We start from the raw sequence: 24,379 nt of genomic DNA on the forward strand, positions 1-24,379 counted from the left end.
TCTAAAGAAATAGCAATCACTGAAGCTGTGCTTAAGAGCTCTGTGCTAAAGAAGCAAGGAAAGATGCAATGACTGTAACAGCAGAGACAACCTGAGTCCTGAATCGAGCTACTTGTTGGTTACCTGAGGAAATCTTTGCATCACAGCATGGAGCTCAGAGCTGGATTCTCAGCAGGGCACATTGCTATGTGATGCACTCCAGGCTGCCATACTTGAGCTGATCCTGCGTGTCTAAAATACTTTTAGAGTGTCTCACACTTTCAGGCATTACCTGCAAATCTCAACCACGGGAATAGTTCAACTTCTCTGTGATTTTTCTTTTTTACAGGGCCTGCACCACCTGCTCCGTCCAAGAGCAATTAGGCAGAGGCAGAAATTGACCGAACGCTTAGCTCGCTCGCAGCTGGCGTTCCCGAGGAGCCGGCACTGAGCAGGTGTGCCAGGTTAACGCGTGCAGCGGACCAGGCTGTGGCAGCCCCAGCCGTGCCCAGATGACCCCAGCGTCACCAACACAGCGGGCTGTGCGGGCGCTACCTGTGGCAAACGCCCGTTTCTCACGTTTCGGAGCCTATAGAAAAGCACCTCTGAGGCAGCTCGGGGAGGAGGCAGGGAGCTGCCCGGGGGGCGAGGAGGCTGCCGAGCCCAGCACAGCCCGGCGCGGTGCCGCCGGCCCGGCCGTGGCACAGCCCTTTGTTGTGGGCCGCGGCGGCGCGCTCGCCGCCCGCTGTGAGGGTGGGCGTGGGCGGGGGGCGGTCGCGCCGCCGCCGAGGCCGCCGCCCGCCGCCACCTGCCTCCCCCCGGGGCGGGACTTGGCTCTTGGGGCCGAGAGGCTCCCGCCGAGCCGCCGGGGACCGCGGGGACAGCCCCGCCGCGCCTTTGTGCGGGGCCGGCCCGCCCCGCGCTGCTGCCGCTGCCGCCGCGCCGGTCCTGCCCCCCACACGCCCGGGCGGGTCCGGCCGCTCCTCGGGCGGCGCGGCGGGGCTTCCCCTCTCTCCCGGCCGGCCCCCTGCCTCCCGCTCCGGGCAGCATGGTGGACCTGGACAGCGAGGTGCCGCCGCTGCCGCCGCGGTACCGCTTTCGGGACTTGCTGCTGGGCGACCAGGGCTGGCAGAGCGACGACAGGTGAGCGCGGGGCGCGGTGTCCCCGGCGGGGGTCGCGGGGCCGGGCAGCGCTCCCCGAGGGCAGCTCCGCCCGCGGGAGCGCGGCCCCGGGGGAAACTCTGCCGCGAACGGGCTGCGGGGGCCGGCGAGGGGCTGCGGTGCCGCGCCCCGCCCGCAGCCGGGGCGAGCCGGGCCGGCGCCCCCGGGCGAGCGCGGGGCAGCCCGCAGGCTGCGGAGCCTTGCCTGCCCCGCGGCACCGCAGGAGCAGGACAGGTAAGAGATGGTGTCCCTGTGAAAGCGTTCACAGAGGGAGCGTCCCGAACAAAACATGCTTTTCCCGTTTGTCCGAAGGCTAATTGCAGCATGCTTTCGTTGTCCTATACCCAGGCTTCTTCACATGCAGTTTCTTTCCATGCTGGGATCCTAGGCATGGACGCAGCTACCGTGATTTTATTCCTTTATGAATTCTTTCAAGTCTGTCAGCGTCTTTAATCACACTCGGTAGTAAAAGATTTGTTCGTTTCAAGTCAATGTTTTCCTTAAAACCATAAACAAAGAACCCTTTACGTTAAAAGAAAGAAGCAAACCATGTGAATGCGTGTTCAGTTTCAAAATGTTGAATGAACGGCGTTCATGAACAACACCAGTATCATTCCACTCTGCTGGACCATACAACCTTGTGTCTCAAGAGACTATTACATGATCCCATCTTGCAAAATTATGTGTCATATCCACTTTGTACTAACACTCTCTTGTAATCCAATGTCAGAAAAGCAAAACTGGAAACATATTGGATAGATTTTAATTCAATATATTTGCATTGTCAGAGTATGTCTTTAACTTGGCAGTCAGAAACTTTTGATTTTAATGCTGTTCTACATTGTTCAGATTTTCACTACTTTTCTAAGGAAATATGGATTCTTATTGATAATCAAATGATCATGCAAATATGTAACTAAATATTACCTTTGTTTAGAAGAATATGCTCTACACTGAAGCAGTTAAACAAATGCTGTTTATTCAGACAGTTATGAAATGGTTAATGACATCTTAACGTAGTCACAAAAATGAATGCTGTTGGTTGGAAATGACCAGTATTGTAACTACATAATGGAGAGTTAAATTGTACGTTTATCAAAGCATGGTTTTACTGTTTAAAAAATTATAATATAATGTAGTCATTACTTCTGATTCTTTGAGATTTTAGAAAATGTAATCTTAGCCTCTTACACCTGCATCTTATTTCCTACAGGAATAGGAAAAATCTCCATAACCTTTCTTATTTTAACAACTTCATTTATTTGTTTTGGGTTTTGATGGCTGAAATTTACAAAATATGCTTTGTATACCTTTTTGGATCACTCTGGGGCTTAACACTTTTCCCACCTCTAGTTTAAACTTCTGTCAAGCACTTCCCAGATGCCAGTTGTTTGACTTGCACTTCATGAAGTTACCTTCTACAGAAGAAGCATGATCTGGTCTCAAATAGCTAATAGTGTAACTGCACAACCCAGGGCATCCTTTTAGCTATTGTCTATTTCAGGTCTATGTGCACTTAACAAAATAAAAGTAAATAATTCTTAAAACAATCTTGATAGCAGAATTATAGCACAAAAGTCTTCCAGAGCATGGTTACCATTTGAAAACTGCAGCAAAAACCTGGTGAAAAATTAACGGTCAATTTTAATTATTTCATTAATATTCCAACAAACGTTACAAGAAAGCTCTCTGGCACAATCTGAAATACAAAAATGTAAATGGCTTTCTAGATCTTTATGCACTGTCTGTGCTGAGGCTGGGCACAGCTGCACAGTGGTAGGAAGGTGTGCAGGGAATTCCCCACAATGCAAGCAGGATTTGTGTTTTACATGAGGCTGTGATAGCAGCATGCTCTCTTCCAGCTCTGCAAGTTACCATAGCAGTGTTTTTGGATACCAGCTTTCCAGCAACTGAACAAAAGCCACTCTTACAAAGATCTTGTGTATTATCTGTTGTTTGCGTATCCAGATTCTTACTTTCCTGAATTGGAGGCTACCATGTGCAATATTGAAGTATTCATTCCTTCCTATGTTGCTGGAGTATTGGTGCTATCCATTGTAGAAAAAGCATGCATGCTCTGCATAGAAGTAGTGTCAAATGGAATATTTAGGATATTAGACATACTTCCAGGAAATATTGAATGAGAAATATTGCAGACCTATGGGGACCCTGAGATCAGCTTCTTATTAGTTTGCAAGATTGGTATTACACAAATATATATTATGTTTGTCTGCTTTATTGTCTTTTCTTTGCACTCTTAGGTAAATGGTTCTTGGCTGGTTTTGGTGAAGCACAGCCTTTGTATTCTATTCTAAGCAGTGTGCAATAGAAAGGGGTTTGTAACCCCTGCAGTTGAATGGATGTTAACTATGAATGGAATATCTGAATACTGAAACACAGTTAAAGTAGCCTTATAGGATGGCTGCACATGATCAAGATAGTTCATTTTAGTTATTGGACTTTGGCTGAGATGCTGCAAATATTTTTCTGCCTGTTTCCAGTTCACTGCAACTTTTAAATTCCACTTGCTCTCAACTCTGGCAGTGTGATGTTTGCTAAAGGCTTTCCATCTGTGTGATCTGTGAACTTCAGGTCTCTTACCAGCCAAGCTCTGTCTTGTCTTAGTTCCATTCTCTTTTTGATCTTCCCAGTCTGTTCATCCTTGGGGGATCTCTTTTCTCCTTCCCTTATGCCCTTTCTGGAAAAATGCTAGCTTTTTGCTGATAGATGCTGATAACCATCTCCTGGTTTTCAGATGCTTGTTGGTTTTTTAGAGTGGAGAGGAGATGGAATGATTCCTCTTATCTAGGATTCTGTGTCGCCAAATCAGTTTTAATAGCATAGTTTGCCATTATATGTCAGATGGTAGTATTTAATAATAAACATGACTGAAATTATGTGACCTCTCCTCTTTTTGTTGAAAGATATATTTCTGACATAATCATAGTTCAATTTTGAAACCTTAATGGTTATGTTTCTTTAGGACGAGAGTTTGATCACCTATTTCTTTTAAATGTTCCTGTTAATTTATAAAATGCACATGTGCTAAAATGCTTAGCTGATTGCAACAGAACTCTCATTCAGGAATTTCGTTCTTACATCTCTACCTGTTTGAAGACAGCTTTCTATTTGTTATTTTTTCTTCTTGGGGACTTCTATAGTGAAGCTTCACTCAGACTTTTCTTTTTTTTTAGCTATCTAGTTCATGATCCATTCCTTAGCTGTATTTCTTCAATACAGTAACATCCATCTCACTGCTTTTGCATATCTGTCCCCTCCTCCAAAAAATTCTGCTTTCATAGCTTAGATTCATAGCCAGCCTTGCAGTTGGCTTCAGTAACAGATGGGTTCTGGGCTGTCATCTTCTACAAACCGCCAAATTGGATTGTATATTATTTTTCATAAAAGAAGTTGCTGTGTGAAGAAGAACATGCTGAATCTTTGACAAATGATTTTGTTCAGTAAGAAAGCTATTTCGAATAATTCATTGGCATTCTTGAATTTGCTGAGTGGTTTGGTTTTTTTTCCCAAAAAAAAAAGAATGTTAAAAATCAGTTTTGGTTTTTGCAAAGCTTCATTTTCAAAGGAACCTGGTTCCTTTTGAAAACTGGAGATGATGTTTGATACTACACTACGCTCATTTTATATGGAGAACACTTCTACGAGACAGTGTGTAAAAGATCAGCCCAGCTAGAGCATGTGTGTGTGTCAGGTGGGTGAATTCTGTGGCAAGCAGGGCAATGGATCACGTTTCCTCTGGCCATGGAAATATAGCAGGCACTGGGCTAAGGGTAAAGAGAAGGTGGGATCCTTGACTTTTTCACTTGTTCTGTAAATATTGCTAATATCCCTTTGGGAAAATTACATTTTGCTTTCATTATTGAAAGCATCTGAAAATGAAACAGATTGTTTTGATTTGCTGGATATTCTGAGATGTTTATTTACCATCATAATGCAATTTACCTTTCAGTTTGGCTGCTGGGAAATGAGCAGAAATAAAGGGGGAACTCAGTGATTAGCACAATTATTCACCTGTTAATTCAGCCAGATTTCACTAAATTGTGATTGTAATAGTAAACTATGCAGTGAAATGTTTCATAACCCTACTGATCATCAGTCCTTATTCTTACCAGCTGTGTGGAAAAGCAACACAAATAAAATTGGAAAACACCCTACCTGGTGAAGAGGTGGCATCTTCAACGTTGGTCAGTTGCTGCAGAGGAGGGGATAAAAGAGGATGTTTATTCTTAGGTTCCCGTGTAAGTTTGGGAAAGCTACAATGAAGAGCTTTTTGTGTACATAAATAGTTACCACGTGCTTCAAAACAGCCAAACCACAGCACAATAGAGGTGTAAAGAAAGAATTCTAAGTTAAAAATTAAAAGCATTTACGTTCTCTCCATATCACTGCCTTTTTATTAAGGCCTTTAGTATCTTGCAGAGCACAGTTTACCTCACATTTCTTAAATCATTTATGCCCAGACATTTAATCCTTTCTTTAGAAGCTCTTGAAGATATAAAAACTGCATTTGGTTTAGTGAATTCTAGCAAGACAGGAATGTTTCCCACCATTGAAGCATGACTGCTTATTCTGATGAACTGTTCAAATTCTCTGCCTGCTCTGACAAAAATGTCTTGAACTGTGCAGGAATGGTTTGGCAGTTGGAGTGTCCAAGGAAACAATATGAACAGATAATTTGTGGTTAGTCCAACCCCCACCTTCAAAGCATCCTATTTCATAACTTTTTTTATATGCTGCTGCAAGATATTTTTACAATTTCAGTCATGGAACAAAAATTTACATTTTCCAATTCTGTATTTTTTTTTCTATTCTGTACAGATATAACAAGAACATTAACTGGTACTGGAAATTCATTTCAAATCCTGCTTCTGTATTGAGATTAAAATTTGAGTCATTTTGCTACAGTATATACTTTAATTTTAAAACTATACAGCTAAATTTTACCTTTGTGAAAGAACTGTTCTTGCACTGAGTACTTATAGGATTACATTAAAATCAGCCCTCCATTCTGGTGTGCTTTCTGCATAAATGCACATTACCACCTATCTGGAAAGGAAGGAGATTCACATAATACAGAACACCTCCACACATCACTTGGACAATTGTATCCTGCTGGCTGTCATGTTGACTGGTGACTTTCAAGGAACAGCTCCCCACTGTAAATCTCAGAAGGCACTTTAACAGTCATTTGTCACGGTGTGAATTAGTGAGTGAAGCCTTCCCTCCTTTGCCTTTCCTTTTGGAAATCACCTGAGATTGTTAAACTAAAAAGGGATAAAAAGCCCACACGTTTCTGATTCCAGTGATTTAAAACATCTGAGTCTAGATTCAGATTTTTGTAAAAAAATTCTATTATAATTTCCTCAAAAGAAAATTCTATTACAGTTTCTTCAAAATAATCCTCCTCTTTCCTTCAAGAAATACTTTAGTCAATTTGGCGTCCTCATTTTAGAAAACATGTTAGCTTACAGGAATTCTTTCATTTAACAGAGGCTACAAATAAAAGGACTTGAGCAGATATTGTCGAATTTATCTTGCTTTGCCCTTGTAACTAAATTTTCAAAACCCATAAAGAGATTTAGAAGCTTAAGCTCTAATGTAAACGTTTGATTTTGATTGAAATTGCTCAAGATCTTAACAGTCTAATTCTCTGAGAGCAAGTGCTTTCATACCTTGCAGTCAGACTCTGCATAGTTGAAAAGTTTGAATTTCCCTAAACCCTGAAAAAACTTGCTGTATGTACAGGCCAAGCTGTTTCTCATTGCTTAAAAAAGAAATAATAAAGAAAAGTATTGATGTTTGCAAAACTGCTGCATTTACCACAGCAAGAGGCCTGAGTTTACACTCTTGTGGGAAGTTTAGGAGCACAGTAACAGGAAAGTAAACTGTTAATATATTTCCATACTCACCATCCTTCTAAATTTATCTTGACTGGGTCCCTGTTACAGCTAAAACACCTGTGTGTAGGGGGGAGGAAGTAATGCTTTGTAGCAGGCAGTGCCATTAGCTTCATTCTAATTTGTGTTTTACCATATTTCTTGCAACAACAATGGAGGCCAAAATGCATTGTGTTTGTGTTTCTGTGTTCAACTTAAACTAGCAGACATGTGGAATTGGGAAAGGACCTGGAAAGAGAAGACTAATTTCAGTGCTGCTGTGACTGAAAGAAGTTATTGGTAGGACATCCCAGCAGAAGTTTTATACTGCACAAACCATTTAAGTGTCTCATCTTGAAAACTCTCACAGACCAAGTAGTTTTCCTCCTCTGGGACAACATGATGCACAGTTTGTAAATGTACTTGGTACTTCAATCATTACTTAATTATAGATTTATTGCTAAAGCTCTTATTTTTCCATCTACAACTTGACACATACTACTTTACATCTGGCAGACTCTATAATACTCCATGGGGAGCTAAAGCAGTTCTTTCCCTCCTAATTTTATGGTTATTATTCTATCACACCCAATGATTAAGACTATTTATTTTATAATAGTAAGCTCTGTGCTGCACTCTGCCTTTCTTTTATAGTGACTCGTCTATAACAAATGGTGGCATTGATTCATACTGTCTTCCCTTTTTCCTTTAACAAAGAAATAGATCACTTGGAGCATCAGAAAAATCTGCACTTTCTTTTCTAGAAAGAGCAAAGTTGTAAAATCTGCCAACCGTTTCTGTGCTATATGTTCAGTTTCCAGACTTCACAGTCAAAGGTGATCTTTATCTTACCCGAATTCTGACACAGTATGCCCAAATGCTTATACTAATCCACTAAACACTTTAAACGTGAGTTCTTCACCTTTTTTCCAAGTAAATGAACAAGTTAAGTCCTTCCTGGAGGCCTCCATTCCGTGGTCCCATAATCTGTGTCATTGGAGAGACTGCCATTCAAAAGCTTTAAGTGTTCTGCAGCATAGATTTGGTGCAGAATGCTTTAAAACAGCTGTTAAAGATTTCAGCCTCCCCCGTGCAATCATCTGCTAATTATGTTAGCAGTCAACTTCCTGGTGGGAAGTAGCAATAAAACAGAAACAGTCATTAGGAGACAAAACCCAGTGTTTATCCTCACAGATAAAAACAGTGATATTATTATTTACTGAGAGGTATCTTGAGGGACAAATCCTGTCTCCACTTGGGGAGATACCTGTTGGGAAGTGCTATATTTTTGTGGTGGAAAGCAGGTTGCCAAGTCTGTAATTTCTGTGCCTGCCTTGCCAAGTACCAAGCTATGGAAGATGTGGCAGGAAGGCACATTAGATTATTATCAGTGCAAGTTATGTACTGAGGTGGCAAAAAAGAGAAGACTGCCTACCCCTGTGCCTGGGTGTGACAAGTCTCCTGCCAGATTTAGCCATTAACAACTGCATTTCCAGCAGCCACCAGCACGAGGATCATGTGCCTGGCAGGGACAATGACACGGTTTGAGCAACAGTCCTCACTATGGGTTAGCTCTGCCAAGAAAGTCTGGCCCTCCCTCCTAGATTCTGTACTCTGGGTCAAACCCCTTTGGCATTTTGTAAAGAAAAGAGTTTTGCCCTTTAGCTTTCTATGATGTTGAAGTTAATGCCGTTTTCTGTATTTATAACTTAAAGTTACAGAGCTCCTTCGCTGCATAGTGATTGTTAAAATATGTAATAAGGAGTAAACATAGAAAAATAGCCTTGCTCATTTATTGTTCTGAATAACCAAAAATGTTCTAGAGGTTTTATGTTTTTCTCACTTTGTTTTTTCTTGACCTTGTGGCTCAAGAAAACTGCAGTACAGACAAAACCCGGGTTACCAAACCTAATCTGAACCAAATGCTAATGGGAAAAAACCCAACAAGCTGCGCTGCAAATGGAAAACTGTGGTTATACTTGTCGCTTATGAATAACAGCTGTTTATACACAACATTCCCTGACCCTGGAGTGGGATTTAGTTTCTCATCTTCACCCCAAATTCAAAAGAAGCTGAGGGCACTGGTCACATATCACTGTTGCCCTGTAGTTCTCACCACGGAGCAGAGACAGCTCTAACAGAGGGACTGAAGGCTAAGCTCTATATTTAGCTGAATGTACCCTTTTGAGAAGTGAACAAGCTAGGCTTTCACTGGGTACAGCAATCTAGAATTTGATTATTGTTCAAAGGGCTTTCAGTTCAACAAATACTTTTTGAAAAGCCATTTTTGTAGATAATGTCCAGTCTTTAATTACTGTTTTCCTCTCTCAGTAGTAATTCAAAGAACATAATACAAACACAAAAAGTGGAGCAATGGGCAGCTACTCTGTAACGGGCAGATGTTGATTAGTCAACCTCGTTTTATAAAGACTATCAAAATCTAAGTAGATTTTTCACCCACCTAAAATTATCATCAGAGAGAAGCTAATCTCACCAGAGCCACTGCAGATATTGTGTGTCTCACTGACACTGAGGACTGCATTCAAAGAGTGACCCACATGATCGTTTTGTACTGGCACTGACCGCAGATTGCATGAAAACTACAATTTAGCTAAAATGGTGCAAACAACATTCAAAATGCACTGAGTTAATTTTAAAGTCTTGATTAGCTTTCCCTTAATTTTTTTTTCTATTTTTTGGCAGTTTGCAAATCATAGTTTGAGTTCAGAAAAGAACAACAAAGTGAGTTAAATTCATGCAACATTATGAATCCATTTATGACAATTAATTGTGGCAGTCACTGTGACCAGCTCAACTGGTGATTCACAATGTTGGGATTTCAGTGTGATGTTGCCAGAGCATTTCATGTAGGAAGAACAAGGCTGGCTCCCGGGAATGTTTCAGATTATGGAGGAAGTACCTCTGAGTTTGTAGGAGAGAGGAAAATTTCAGGAGCCTCTACAAGGCACTCTGCTGTGATATAGCATGGGCTAGTCTGAGACTGTTGTGGAAGACCTCAGGTTTTGCACCTAATTTCAGATAAGAGCAAGCTGTTAGAAGTTCACTGTTACCGAGATTATAAGGTGGATGTCTTTTTCTAAGGCAGATGAGTGGGGACATAGAGGCGTGTAGCATCCTGCTGCTACTTGACTTCAGACTAATCTGAACTGAGCATTTAGAAATTCCTTTTCTTTCTGAGATGGCAGAGCCACTTTACAGTGACAAAAGTGGCCAGATGGAGAGAGCTGGGAATATTGGGAATATTATTGTGCTTTCTTGTATCAGCCTAGACATTGGAGAATTGCTATCAGACCTCCTGGCATCCATCCAGCCAGTTCTGTTCACGGACACAGACCTCTCCTCACTGTATCCACATATCCCACCTAAATCTGGTCAGCACTAAGGTCTATGTCAGACTTGCAAACAAGATGACAGAACAACACCTGTCCTGACCCCCCCCCCCTTACTAATACAGATAGCTAAAGAGATTTTAAATAAATTTGACTGCCAAAAAAGCCACCAAAATTGGAAATTTATGCATTCATTTTGGAAGCTATATTTAAGGGGGAAAAAAATAGTGTTTACATTGACTAGGCCAGTATTCTGAAGGCACTTGCTAAATGATTTTCTAGGCACACACAAGGCACATTTTGAAAGTTTGACGTAATTATTCTGAAAAATTAAATACTGGGCAAACTATTCTGCCAGCTGTAAAACTGATGAACAGCATTTTACTTCAGAGAGTACTAAGTGTTATTTAATATGAATAAAGATGACAGAATTAAACTTTTAAAATATTGTGAAACTTGATATTTTAAATTTTTCTTAAACTAATGAAGAGATAATTAAAACCATGCCTTATGATTAATCAGGAAGTGTAATAGCTCACTCTGAGTAAGGAGACTGAGATTTATATGAAGTAAGTAATTATGTACCCTGTTAGCTGTGGAGAGAACAGTATCAGACAGGTGACATTTTAGAGATAATAATGACTTTTAAAGCACTTGTTCAATTATGCGTTCAGAGTTCTTGAATCATTGCCACTCCTTAATGAGACATTTATAATTTATATGAAAATTTTGTAATTTTTTTCCATGTAAAACAATAATCATATCTGTGCATCAGGCTGCATTTGAAAGGAAGGAATCCATTCCAATCCACTGTTAGATATATTGCACTGTATACATATGTTAAGCTGCAAGTATTACTTCAGAAATCCTACATCTTTTATCCTCCATCTGCATGTCATCATTGGAGCCAAAGCAGCTTTAAATACTAGAGAATGAATACAGATATGTATCAAGGTGCAATTCTTTTGGAAGGAGTCATCAGCAGGAAATGTCATCAGCACTCTTTTCCTGATGATTTGGTAGAGGAAGTGGAGTCTCCACAACCTTTCTCTGTGGAAGAGAGGAGAGACTGTATCTGTGGGAAGCATCAGGAGAGACACCTCCTGTCAAGGACTGGGCTTTTGGTTTATGCCTTTTCCTAAGTATTTGCCTGAATGCTCCTTCTCTTTGTAATTTATCTGATAAATACTCTCCTGTTGTGTGCACGTGCTTGTGGGAGACTGCAAGTGTGCACAGTTCCCATCATTTCAGGAGAATTGCTATAATCTGATATTCAGCCCTGTATTACTTCTCAGAGTTGTTGGCATTCTAATGGCATATTTTGGGGTGTTGTCTAAGTGTTTCCAGATTGCATATGTGGACTGTCTCAATATGTAACTTTAAAAAGACACTCCTTTTTATAAAGTTACCCTGCTCCTGGGCATGTGTAAAAAGCATATGTGGTATAATTTTTTTTTTTCTTTTTCACTTTTTAACACTTCAGCTATAAATGGAATCTCAGAAAAGTTCTTTCTAGGCTTGTTAAGGTGTCTGTGGGAAGTTCTTGACAAATTTCATTTGACTTCTTATGACTTTTTCCCTTCCAGATCAGGCATGGCTCCCATAATTTCTTGCCCTGTAATAAACAAATATTCTTAATCTAACTAAACCTGTGGACAGGTAGGGAATCAAGCAGAGTACAGAAAAAAAGACTTAAGCTTTTGAACTAACTTTATGTATTGCCTTTGATGTCTCTGTCTTGCATCCTACCTAATCCTTTCCAGCTAGAAGGAAAAACATAGCTTGGAGAAGAAATAAACATGCAAGAAAAAATTAGGTGATCTCATGCAATGTTATTCCATGCGTGTTTTGTGACAATGGTCAGTACATAATTTTGGAATATGATCCAAAAGATAATGGTGTAATATTTTTAGTTACTAACGACTCTAAAAATAGTAAAAATATAATGTCATTACCTTTAAGAGTGCTATTATTAACTAGTGATATTTATCCTTTGGCAATACTGCAGCCTATGAGTAGAATCAAGACAGAGCTATAAAAATTAAACGTCATTGTGTTTTGTTTTGGGTGTTTTTCCTTACAGATAAATAAAAAACCCAAATAGCAGCTCTGTTCCTTATTTGCCATGCTCTCCTCTTTTCCTAGTCACTCCACCTCCGACAGATCTATGGTTGAAACTATGAAACTGTGAAAGCCAAACACCAGTGTTTTACCTGTGAGGCTGCCATGCCACCTAAAGTGCATTTAAAATGCATCACTAGTGTAACATTATTGTTTTGGCCACAGTTGTATCCCCTATGTGTCATTGAAATACTGTACACCTACTAAATCTACATGAAGAAAGTTAGCCAGAGAGTGTCCTCACAGTTATGGAGGATTGGGGCACATATAAACTGCTTTTTAAGTAATTTGCAGAGGGATTTTCATCTTTTCATGTTGAGTACCACCTCCTCCTAAAGAGGAGTTCATTTCATGGGTCTCAGTCTTAGTAGAAGAGTTTTTTTTTCCATTGAAGTACCAGGCAATACAGTATCATGACTTCTGATCAACTTCATTTATTGCACCTTGATCCAGTGTAACTTACTAAGGCAGCAGATATAACTGCAGAGATTTCCCAAAATATGGAAAACTCAAAGCTAGCTTCAATTGCCTTTATCACTAGAATAAATATAGGCATAATAGGTAAAATAGAAACAGAGCTGAAACAAAAGTCCAGTAGATTCTGTGCTGAATTTTTCATTATCAAATGTGAAATAATAGTTTATTACTCTAAGTCTCAATTTGATAAATGAGTCATAAATGCATGACTACATTTTCAGCCCCTACAGAGTTGGGATGTATGTATAACTAGTTGAAATTGGAATATGTGTATTTCATGTATAATTGGAAACCATCCTGTGCTACCCTACGTTGAGGTTCATGGAGCATTCTGCCAGTGTACCCCTCTTATTTTATATATTTTAAATGGCAATGCATACTGTCAGTTCCTAAATAGAATATTTCAGGTGACAGCTTAGCCACCAGTGTTTGACAATCTAAAAATATTCTAGGAGATTGAGAGGTTCACAGATAAGACATGTATCAGTCAAAATGTTGAAAAGAATATGTTAATTTGTTGTTACTCAGTATTTTAAGGATGGAGATGCTTTGGGTGCTTCTGTAAATACAACCTCTCTACAAGTCCAATGCTAAACAACAAGCAGATACAAAAATAATAACTGTATATTACAGCACTTGGTTTTCTTGCAAACCTTAGCACCACATCCCATTTCAAGTATTATTTCAAGAGAATGTAAACTGGCTAATTTGGAGGATCAGGAGTCTGGGAAACTAATTATATTAAGAACCAAAGTATGCCCAGTATTTATTTTAATTTCACATATTTTAATTTAGAAAGTACCCCAGGCTGAAATTTACAGTGACAAATAATAAACTGAAATATTTTTTCTTTTGTGTGTAAAGCTTTACTTTAAAAGGTAATTTCTCATCAGAGATAAGCTAGCATTAAAGTAGGTGGCATTTAGGTAGCCAAGAGGAAGTTCTGCTCTCATTAATCTTACAAGGAAGTCTCTCATAAATTACTACATAGCTCTCTAACCATAGACAGAAGATCTAAATCTGACTCTGAAGTCCAGCTGAGATTTTGATAAGATGTTAAAAGATAAGCATAAAAAATAAAATTACACGTCAAGTTGATCTTCAGAATAAAAAAAAATGTAGTCATATGTGTTTAAAGTTAATTCAGTATCTTCATTGAAAATTTGGTGATTTTTAAAGGCATGATAGGGAAAAGCCAGAGTGGTATAGATTATTTCTCATTGGTATTTGATCATCTCACCCATTATATGGCAGCATAAATGGGACTGCTGGATAAATGCTGAAATACTGGCATAAATAGACTCCATAAATACAGTAGGAATGCTATTTAACAGTATATTTGAATACATCTGAGATACATTTTTCCATTTCCAGAGAAAAAATAGTTCAATACAGTCAACTGGAATAAAATCAGTCTATTGATAAATTATACTAATTTCCTTTTCAACTGCACAGAATTGGAAAAAAAAAAAGATTCTGAGAAAAACAAAACCAAAAATCCAGGTAGACTAATCTATTTAATATCTGAGTCTAGACTGAATTGGCTGCAGCTTTCTCCTCAAATTCCCCCAAGTCAGCCATTATTGCACGGCTTCATTAGTGATAAGAATCTGGAGCATTTTGAAGACGAGGCATTTTACACTTCATCATTTTAACTGAGACTGTTTCATTCACATTTTAGTGAATATCGTGTACATTTCACAGCACTCTGAGGTATGAGAGCCTGATTTTATATCTTTTATCTATTTGTAGTTTTTGTGGAAACCTTTTAGAGCTGAAGAGTAGAGTGCTGAACTAAGCAAGTGACCACAGACAACGTGAGGAGCCCAGGCTACAGCAGGGATTTGAATCAAAGACATGAAAGAGAGGGGCATGTTTGCTCTTAGTGCCTATGATAAAATGAGTGGATTAGATGTGTAAAATGTAGGTAGCAACAGAACCATTATCTTCCTGCTCTTCCAGTGAAGCTGGTAAACTACAAGTCCTAAGCTTTGCCTTTCAGCTGTAACAATGTAATTTCAGACCCTTAGTTCAGTCACAGAGGTACCAGGAGAGACAGATGGATAGAGCTATTAGAAAGGGGAGAAAAATTCTTAAAGGCCTTGGAACTGTTTGATTTTCCAAGTCGCACAATCCTGGAAATTGTTCATACTTCTTTTCCCTTGTTAAAAATACATACCCTCCATTTGCATTGCAAGATAAAATCTTGGGAAAGGGTGCATGCAATAGGATCTCAGAAAACCTGAGCTTGAAAAGCTACTGAAGTAGACTAATTTCCCTATAACAAAGGGATGAAGATTGAAAAGTGAGCACAAATCAAAGTTCTTACCTTTGCTCCTGCTTTATGGGATAGGAAGATGAATTCTTAGCCTGTGGTGAGACAAACAGCAAAAATCTCATTTAATGTAGCAGGATATATGTCTCCTTAGGGAAGAATTGTATATGGGTCTTTTTAGCATCTCGATGACCAGATGCACAGAGGTCAGAGTCTGGTTAATAAATATTGATGAACACATTTTTACCTAAACAATTAATATATCCACACCATAGAAAGACAGTCAAGTATATTGATTTATAATTCCTTTGAGTTCAACCAAGTAGATGTATACAATTTGAAAAATATTTATTAAATGCTGTTGCTTTAGTGTTCTTATTGTCTGGTTTCAAGGCAAATAAAGATTAATTTTGCTTTGCTTTTTTTCTGCTTTATAGATTTTATAGGTGCAACCAGCCTCTGCTTTGCTATGTCAATAAGAAGTTACCTGTTTTATTCTAGTAGAAGGCTCTCTGTTCTATCTGTACATTCCTTTATGAAACAGGGGTTTGTCCTATATTTTTTTCAAGCTGTTACCTTCTTATTCAGTAGGTTCTTTTCTTCTGTGACTTTTAAGCTGATTTATTATATTAAAAATACGAAAAAAATGGCATGTCTCTACAGTATTTTTACTGAGGATAGGCACTCACTTTATGTTATATCAGAACATAATTATTTTACTTTTTTTGTGTTGTTTACTTATTTTCCTTTGTATGAGCATGTGATTTTTTACCTTCAGTATCAACCTCCAGAGAACCTTTTGAAATGCCTTATAAAAATTTTAGTACGTGATGTTCACTTTAGACTTCCCCCTTATCTATCTCTTCCAATTATCTCATAATGGAGCAGAGTGCTACAGCTCATAGTCTATTTATATCTGTCATTTGCTTCATTCTTAGTTTGTTCCCAGGCTAATCCAACTTGCAGATCTTGGCATGGGTGCCATTTATACTTTTTTCATTTCTTGTTGACATGCTAACTAGTACTTATATTTTTGTCATTCTCAAAGCACATTATGAGAATATTTTGGTTTGCCTTTTGGCGTGGTTTTATTTACCTGCTATTTTTAACTTTGCTCTTATCTGTAATACTGTGGTTACAAAATATGTCAACTCAGTGTCTGGCATTGGAGCCTAGACACTGTAGAGAAACAGAGCAGCACAGGATTCCCCTCTCAAAAAGAGTGGGGCAGAAGTCAAGCCATGTGCAGTGAGTAGATGGGGCACAGGAGCAGGATGTATAGATCAAGTACGAATTGAACAATGAAAAGTTCAGGGGACTGAACGACCCTTAATCTGGAAGATACATGACACTTGAGAAAGACTTTTTTGAGGTTTTGAGGTTGGCTTGGTTTTTGAAAGACATTTGAAGACAGCAAACATGAAAATGGAAGAATGAATGCAGGAAAAATGGCCAAGATTACAGCAATAAATGGAACACAGCGTTCCCCTGGGCAGAACAGTGGCTCGATAGCCTTCAGGTGTGGATTTGTGATTGTGTAGTAGCGTGGGACAGGGGATTTAGCTATTGACTCTGGGTATCTGCAGCTTCTCCAGAATCAGTTTAGCACAAACATATGACCCATAAAAGCCTCCTTTTGGGAATACTGTGTTTGTGTATCTTCTTACCTGTATGCCTGAATTGCATTTCTGACTATGCCTTTGATTTTATAAACACTACAAATTGAAATAGGGAATTACAGAATGTTTTATTTTAGTAACCTAGCAGTGTATAATGCTGTTTCAGTTGATGCTGTAAATTTACACAGCTGAAATTTAAGATTCTAAGTTTTCTAAATGCCATTGTTAAAAGGGGGAAAGCTCTTACAATATTTTTTTTTTTTTTGCCAGCTATATTTGTCTTTCCTCAATTAGGTTTCTTTTAAAACTGAAGAGAGTCTGTACAAAGGCAGACTTAGTCTGTTACTTAGCAGAATGAACTGGTCTGTTTGGTCATTTATTTAGCAGACAGTGGTAAGTGATAAAAGGAAATAATGTAAGAGCAGAGCAAGTAACAAATTGTTGCTGATTTTAATATAGCCTCGTTCTGGTATACTCTCTTTCTGAACATTTCCCTCCATCAACACTTACTTAATTTCCACAATTTTCCATATTATCTTAATTTTGTTCTTACTAGTAATATAGTTATTATTGAAACAAGTCATCAGCATTTTCCCAGTGACACCCAAGTGGTCCACAAGCTGTGTTCTGAAATGCTAAAATGTGCTCTGGAGCTTTTCTATTAGTTAACATTTACAGGCAGTGTCATTAAGGAAAGGTTGCAGAGAAGCATCTGTAGCATCTTAGACAGGAGTAAATTGTGTTTGTGAAAAGGGCTTTGAATGGATGATTAGTTGCATGGTCAAGTAACAATGTGAAGTGTTCTGTAAAAACTACCTCTGTGATCACAGTTAGGAATGCAGTTCCTTGAACATCACCCTGTACAATCCTAGAGCGGGGCTTTTGGTTGTTGTCTCCCCACCCATCATTTCTTCCCATTATTTTGTTTACTTGGACATCTAAGAATTGGTCCATTGTGGCAGCAAATTCCTGCTGTCTTCTACACCAGTACAAAGAGATTGCAATCACTGTAAGCCAAACACTGCAAGTGCACTCGGGGCCTGCCTTTTCCACTGTCCCAGAGTGCTTACTCCTGCTCTACCTTTGCATTAGGTGTAAGAATCACAATGATGAAGTCTGATCAACAAACTGATCTGATTGAAAATCTCCAAAGGAAAGAATATAGGCTCCAATTAGAGCAAAGTCCCAGTCAGACTAATCTAGAAATCACCCATTTGTAGGGGTGTGAGCAGAGGCACTCTCCCTCACTTGTACAGATGGCAGCTTCTTCCACTGATCATAAAACAACATCCTACCTTGACAATGTGCCTACTGCTGTCTGCCAACAGTCAGCACAACCTGATTTGGGTGATGTGGAGCTTTTATCTGGTTTGTACACGAATCTGTACTGGTAGTTTATCTGGTAATGAGCAAATCAAGTGTTGGTTGGTCACTACTGATAGATCTAATGATAGCTGGCAAGCAATTGCATTGTTGAGAGCAGTGAACTATGTGTTCATAAATAATCAACTGTCTAGTTCCAAATGTAAATCAAACAGCTACTGTCTCTGCAAACTAAAAACTGCCTAGATGGCTCTCCTGAAAGTCTGATAAATATCCAACAGATGATTAAGTGAAAGCATGCAGCTGACTATTCCTTAATGATTTTACTGCTTGTGCAGTGATCCTAAATACATACTTATAAAAGAGCCCATGCTGAACTCACACACAAGCACACACATTTCCCAAGTTGTGCATACCCTTGCCTGCAAGTTTATCAGTCATACACCTCGTGTCCTGAATCCCTCTGCATTGCCAGGCTCTGGCAGCAGCTCTCTAATAGCGAGCTCCAACCAAAGCTCAAGGCTTGGCCCTGTCCTCCTCTCAGGGCTGTTCTTTGCTGCTCTGCAGGATGCAGGAAAAGGGAACTTTCTGCCCCTCTGTTCCAGCCTGAGCCTGTTGACACTGTGTACTTGCTACTACAGACACTGAAATCATGGGCAGCTGCTTTTATTTGCTACATCATAAGGCTTTGCTACTGCTTCCACCAACCTGTGCTTAAGCCTTTTTGTGGTGGTTGCTCACTATGACTCGTTTGTAACATTTTTTTCTCATACTTTTATGTTTCTGTTTATCTTCTAGTTTTGGGTTTTTTTTAAAGACACAGCTGGAGAAATAATAAGTGCTGTCATTTTGGCCCTTGTGGATTACTGCTGCAGTAGTGATTTGGACTGTCAGACTTCTGTTTACACTTACACTACAAGGCACCTGCCAAGCACAGTTTTCAGGCAGTTTCTGTGGAAGTACAATAATCTTAACTTCTCAGTCCTGTATAAATAAACATGTTTACATTGCAACATAGATATGTACAAGGATTTACCTTCCTCATAGCACATCTCAGCCAGCCTTGTTTGTGCTGTATGAGCTGCTGCAGAGGGCCCTGGAGAGCAGTTTTGGCACTTATTCCACACTCATCATATCCCTCTCCGGAGGGGATGAGGAGGTGACAAAGCAAACTGTGCTGACAGCTAGGGGGTGGCAAGGGGAAGTTGTGAGGATTAGGGATGGGAGGAAAGGAGTAAGTAGCAAAGGTGATAACAGGGAGTGAAATTGAGCTCTTTTCTTCCTTCGCATCTCCTGAGCTGAAGGAGACAGCCAAGAGGTCAAATAATTGGAATCAAAGATGTGCGTATCACAGGTGTGGAGATTGCACACACAGACTACAGGTGAGAGCACTAAAGACTGACACTTCATTCTGCTTAAGTCAGATTTAAATATATGAACGTTATTGTGTCTTAGGAATTTCACTGCTTACTTTCCTGTGACTTGGCAGTAAGTCCACTGGTATCCGAAAACGTAGCTTGTACCTGGATTGCCTTTGCAGAATGGGCACGGGTGAGTTGTAGACTGAGTACCAAACTTTCACTGCAGGTGAATTTTACCTGCAAGATTTTTTCTGCAGCAGAGTGAATAGTTTTTGAGGGAATTGTGTGAGTCAGGGTTTGAGACATGTTATTATCACATCACATCACAGGAAATATAGAAGGCACATTCTGTTTTAATTGGGTCAAAAATCCCAGGTAGTACTAAAATTGAAACAAAAACAAAACAATACTTGGGTTGATGAATGCATTTTCCTTGAAAAAACAGAGTCCATTTTCTACTTAAAGAACTGTAAAGAAAATATAAAACATAATGACCTCATTGAACAAAACAATTTTCAGAGGGAAAAAAAAGGACATGTTTTTGACATGACATGTTGACATTTCTATCTTAGAACATTGCATTTCTGAAACTTCTCTCCTTATGAAATGTTAATCAGTAAGACTCCATAAACGATTGTGTAAATTCACACTGTAGTTTAAGACCATTTTCATAAAGATCCATTTCCTTTTGGGTAGGTGTGGCTAATAGTCCCCTATAATTTGCTATATCATTGGTAAAAATGTAGATTAATTTACCAAATCCCAATATTTGAGTTTGGAAAAAAACCCCAAAGCCTTTGAAATATGTTTTTCTGACTTGATATAATTGTACTGTGCATTTGTTTCAGGAAACACTGAATAAATTGTTGGCTATACTTGAAGACTGCCAAGTATAACTAGCATAATACAGTAAAAAAGAACAAAAGAAGAAAAGCTAGTCAACAGAAGTAATAATAGAACAAGATGGTGACAGTAAAAAGCTGTGGAATTATATTAGAGTTAGTATATAGATATGTTTTACTGAATCTCACATTGACCTCCCAGTTTTATGTAAAATACATTGTGCAGTTGACATAGAAATAAATTTACCTTTGTTTTGGGTGAAAAATACTAATTAAATGCTTAAAGCAATAAGGAAATATCTAGTTTGAATATTTTTACTATTTGATTATTTTACTCAGCTTTAAGTGAATAGAATATTCCATTAATCTCAGTGTACATTGGATCAAATCTGCTAGGAAGAGGGTTCTGGTTTCAGGTAACATATTAACGAGTCTTATTTAAAATAATATTTTACACTTGGTCATGTGATACTTAAAAAGTGACAGATTGGGATTCACCCACAAAGTTTTTTTTTTTTTTTTTTTTATTTTTTCTATCCATCTGCTTTTTTACTTCTTCCTTCTGCTGCGATTTCAGAAAATTAAATCTCCTTATTTCAGAGTAAAAATAAAACTGGGATTAGCCATCTAATCTAATCCCAAGGCGCTCATCCTTGTTCTACTTGCTGTTTTTGATGAAATCCTGAAAAATGAGAAGTAAAAGATAACTTACAAAGAGGAGTAACAGAACAGTCAGAGACTTGGGGATGAGGAGTAGAGTTTAAGTAAATAGTGATTGGAATTTCTGTGGTAATCAGAAGCTAATTCGAGTCACTTGCAAGGGACCAAAGTGAGAAGTTTGCTCAACATTTCCTTAATGTGAAGACATGAGCTTATCCTTTCTCTCTTTAATGGAAGACCAAAGTTCACACAGTGTCTCTTGCTGGTTTAAGCTCTGGACTATTACACCTACACCAAAAAAAATCCAAACCAACAAACAAGCAAAGATGGCACATTTCATTCAGAGGTATTTCTTTATATGTAGGAAAGGTGTATAGACCTGTAAACTGCCATACCTAAAGTAAGCAATGAGTCTCTAAGGTTTTTATTCATGTAATTCTTTAGACATAACAAAATCTACCAGAACACTTTGAGGCTGTTATTTCTCTGAACACCTGTTTCTGTCTTTATCTGGATAATCTCCATGACAATGTCCCTCATCATGTTTACTGCTTGCTTTGTAAGAGAAAAGTGTTAAATGGGGGGCAAATTGCATCTAAATTTATTAAAAAAAATCTACAGAGAAATAACATCACATGTTAAGTGTTTGGGTAGGAGTGACTCAACTCCATCACTGCCATCCATCTATTTTGGACACAGAGTGGATATTTTTACAAGTGGTCACCATTAAGTTTCTGTCGAGCTTGAGGAAGAAGGATTTTTAAGGGCCATAGCACCAAAAACTGAGATTCCGATGTGGCATTTAGGCAGTGCTGCAGAGTTTATTTATTAAAGCCTTGATATTTGTTAGTTACCCTGATGTGCAATAGTGGAAGTAGAAGTAGACTAAGAGTTGATGGAATAACTCGAGAGAAAAGGTAAACATCTCAAAAACCAAATTTCTCAAAGTCATGAACTGATAACTTTAAGAGGAGTGAAGTCCAGAGCTTGAGTTACAATTCCAGATGGTGAGAGTGTAAAGAAGAAAGATAGGTTGAAAGCAAAGGTCCTTGTAGGGAATTAGAGCAAAGAAAAAACCCCATGGGTGGGACCGTGCCCTTTCCTCAATGTTTCCAAGTAAAATAGTGAAACTGTGTAGTCCACAGAGGAAGAAAGAAAGGGTAAAATCTGCAAGGAACTAGTGAAAATGGACTGTTGAAGAAGGGACTGGAAGTTTTCTTAAAATTTGGATGGAAGAACAGGAAGAAGGAGGAGGTAGAATGAGAGGACAGTGGACAGTAAACTGTAGACAGTGAGCATGAATGAAGTAGCAGGGAAAAGGTTTCAGAGGACCAAAGAAAGAGACTGGGGGCAAGGGGACAAATAGATGGAGGGCTACCAAACTCCTAAAACTACCCCTGACCCTGCAGACTTTTTTCAGGGCAGACACAGGCGTGTCTACTTGGGAAAATAACTAAGGGGAGTTTTTTTGAGAGAACAAGAGTCTTACTGAGGTAACAGTTAATTTGCAACATTACATACATACAGAAGTTTGGTAAGCAGAAATAAATAGCTCTAAATGAAAGTTGTGCAGTGATTAGCATTAAAATCCTGTTGTAGAAATTACTGTTAAATTTTCAATCAAAAACTTGAGACATGTTATTACTCTAAGAACAGTAATTTCTGCGCGTGAGATGCTCATGCAAGCTGCCTCACCTATCACTGAGGGGACAGGGAGAGTGCTGGAGTTGCAGGGGAAGGATCTTTGTTTTAGAAGATCAGCAACTGATAAGAGATGAGCAGCTGTGATACAAAGGAACAGAGTACAAAAAATAGCTTGCAATGGGTTACTTTGTAATTTTGATCCTAATGCTCTAATACAGTTAAACCCGGGCTGGCAGAAAGGAATTATCACAGAATGCTCGATTTCAATGAGATCCTTTCAGGTCTCTTTTTGACAAATAGTTGCCACTATTATAAAAAGCCAAAAAACCAACAAATTAACCTTCCTGCTCTTCAGATCTGGTTAATTGGCACAACTCCATAAAACTGAACAGTGCCTGGAACCAAACTCATGGAGAATATCCCATTACTCAGACCTACCCAGTAAAAAAGCCTTTTTACATTGCAGCAGCTCTGTGCTCTAAATAAAGATACATGTGAAGTATTTTAGCCCAGAAGTTAAAAGGAGCTATTTTTACACGCAATAAAAATATTTTAAAATATCCATTTCCTCACCTTGTATGGAAAAAAAAAATGTTTTTAAAAAAATCTACTAAGCATCTTCAGTGGTTTTCTATCAAACTTTAGCTTCAAAGTGCACTATTTCTTAATGCATCATTCACATTTGTTTTATTAACTTTCTCACCTTAGCTAATAGGCTTGCAACAGAAAAGTATATTTGCAGTAAAAAGTCAAGTGTGTGAGGGAAACTACTTAGACATTTCTTTTTCCCATAGTAAAGCATCATAGTATTTTCTCCTTTAAGAAAATTTCTAATAACAATTATTACAGATTGAGAATTCATTCTTTTTATTACTGCACCATTACTAGAATGGTGAATTCTTCATGGATTTTTGTGAGTGCAGGAATAAGATAATAATTTCCTTTTCTGAATGTGGAACACTGTGAATAAGAGATTAATAAAAAAAGTATTATTAATTGATTGAAAAGCACGCATACTACCCGCTGCTGAATCTCATCTCTTGCCTTAAGTCTTCCCTTAAAAATCTTTCCCTCAAAGGAATGAAAAATTTAAGATATTTTCCACAGAAATGTTTGATAATGTCATTTCCTCTCTCTGTTGCTGCAATATTAAATTGCTGCCATAGACCTGTATCGGTTTCACAAAGACAGTTTTACATAACTGATTGCAAAAAGAAGCATGAAGCTGGCTACATTCAGATTTCAAGACACATTTCTATTTCTATCCTTAAAAATATAGACACATGTACTATTTAAAATGTAAGGAAGATAATTTTAATTAAGGCCTGAATTTTTTAGCATTTTGATTTTTGAACAGTTAGGAAAAGTTTGCTTTGACATAGAAGATATTTTTTTGTGGTTGCAGATACAAATTTTTACTTTGTGCAATCTGAAAAACTTGGTTTGGCCAGTTTTCCGATGCTTAGTTTTGTTTCAATCAAAGCACCACTTACAGAAAGGAGACACTAAAAAGAATTTGTGCATAAGATACAGTTCTGATCTCTAAGATTATTTATGCATCCTTAATCCTTTATTTTATAGCTTGTTATTAGCTTATGCTATTTCTGTTTCATAATGCAGAGAATTATTTACAGTGACACTGGTAACACCTGGTATCTATAAATCTATTA

The 24,379-nt window shown here is 38.6% G+C and overlaps 1 protein-coding gene across 2 annotated transcripts in view; it reads left to right on the top strand.

Moving 5' to 3' along the window:
* The first annotated feature begins 923 nt into the window (after nucleotides 1-923).
* The window catches only part of KCNT2 (potassium sodium-activated channel subfamily T member 2), a 115,555-nt gene continuing 92,099 nt past the window's right edge, over nucleotides 924-24,379 (top strand). For both annotated transcript variants that reach the window (XM_053950794.1, XM_053950795.1), the window contains exon 1: nucleotides 924-1,122. In XM_053950794.1, the coding sequence (XP_053806769.1) occupies nucleotides 1,028-1,122 (95 nt within the window). In that variant the 5' untranslated portion in view covers nucleotides 924-1,027. The remainder of the gene's footprint in view (nucleotides 1,123-24,379) is intronic.

The sequence above is a fragment of the Vidua chalybeata genome, chromosome 9 (genome assembly GCF_026979565.1).
Source record: "Vidua chalybeata isolate OUT-0048 chromosome 9, bVidCha1 merged haplotype, whole genome shotgun sequence".
Lineage (NCBI taxonomy): Eukaryota > Metazoa > Chordata > Aves > Passeriformes > Viduidae > Vidua > Vidua chalybeata.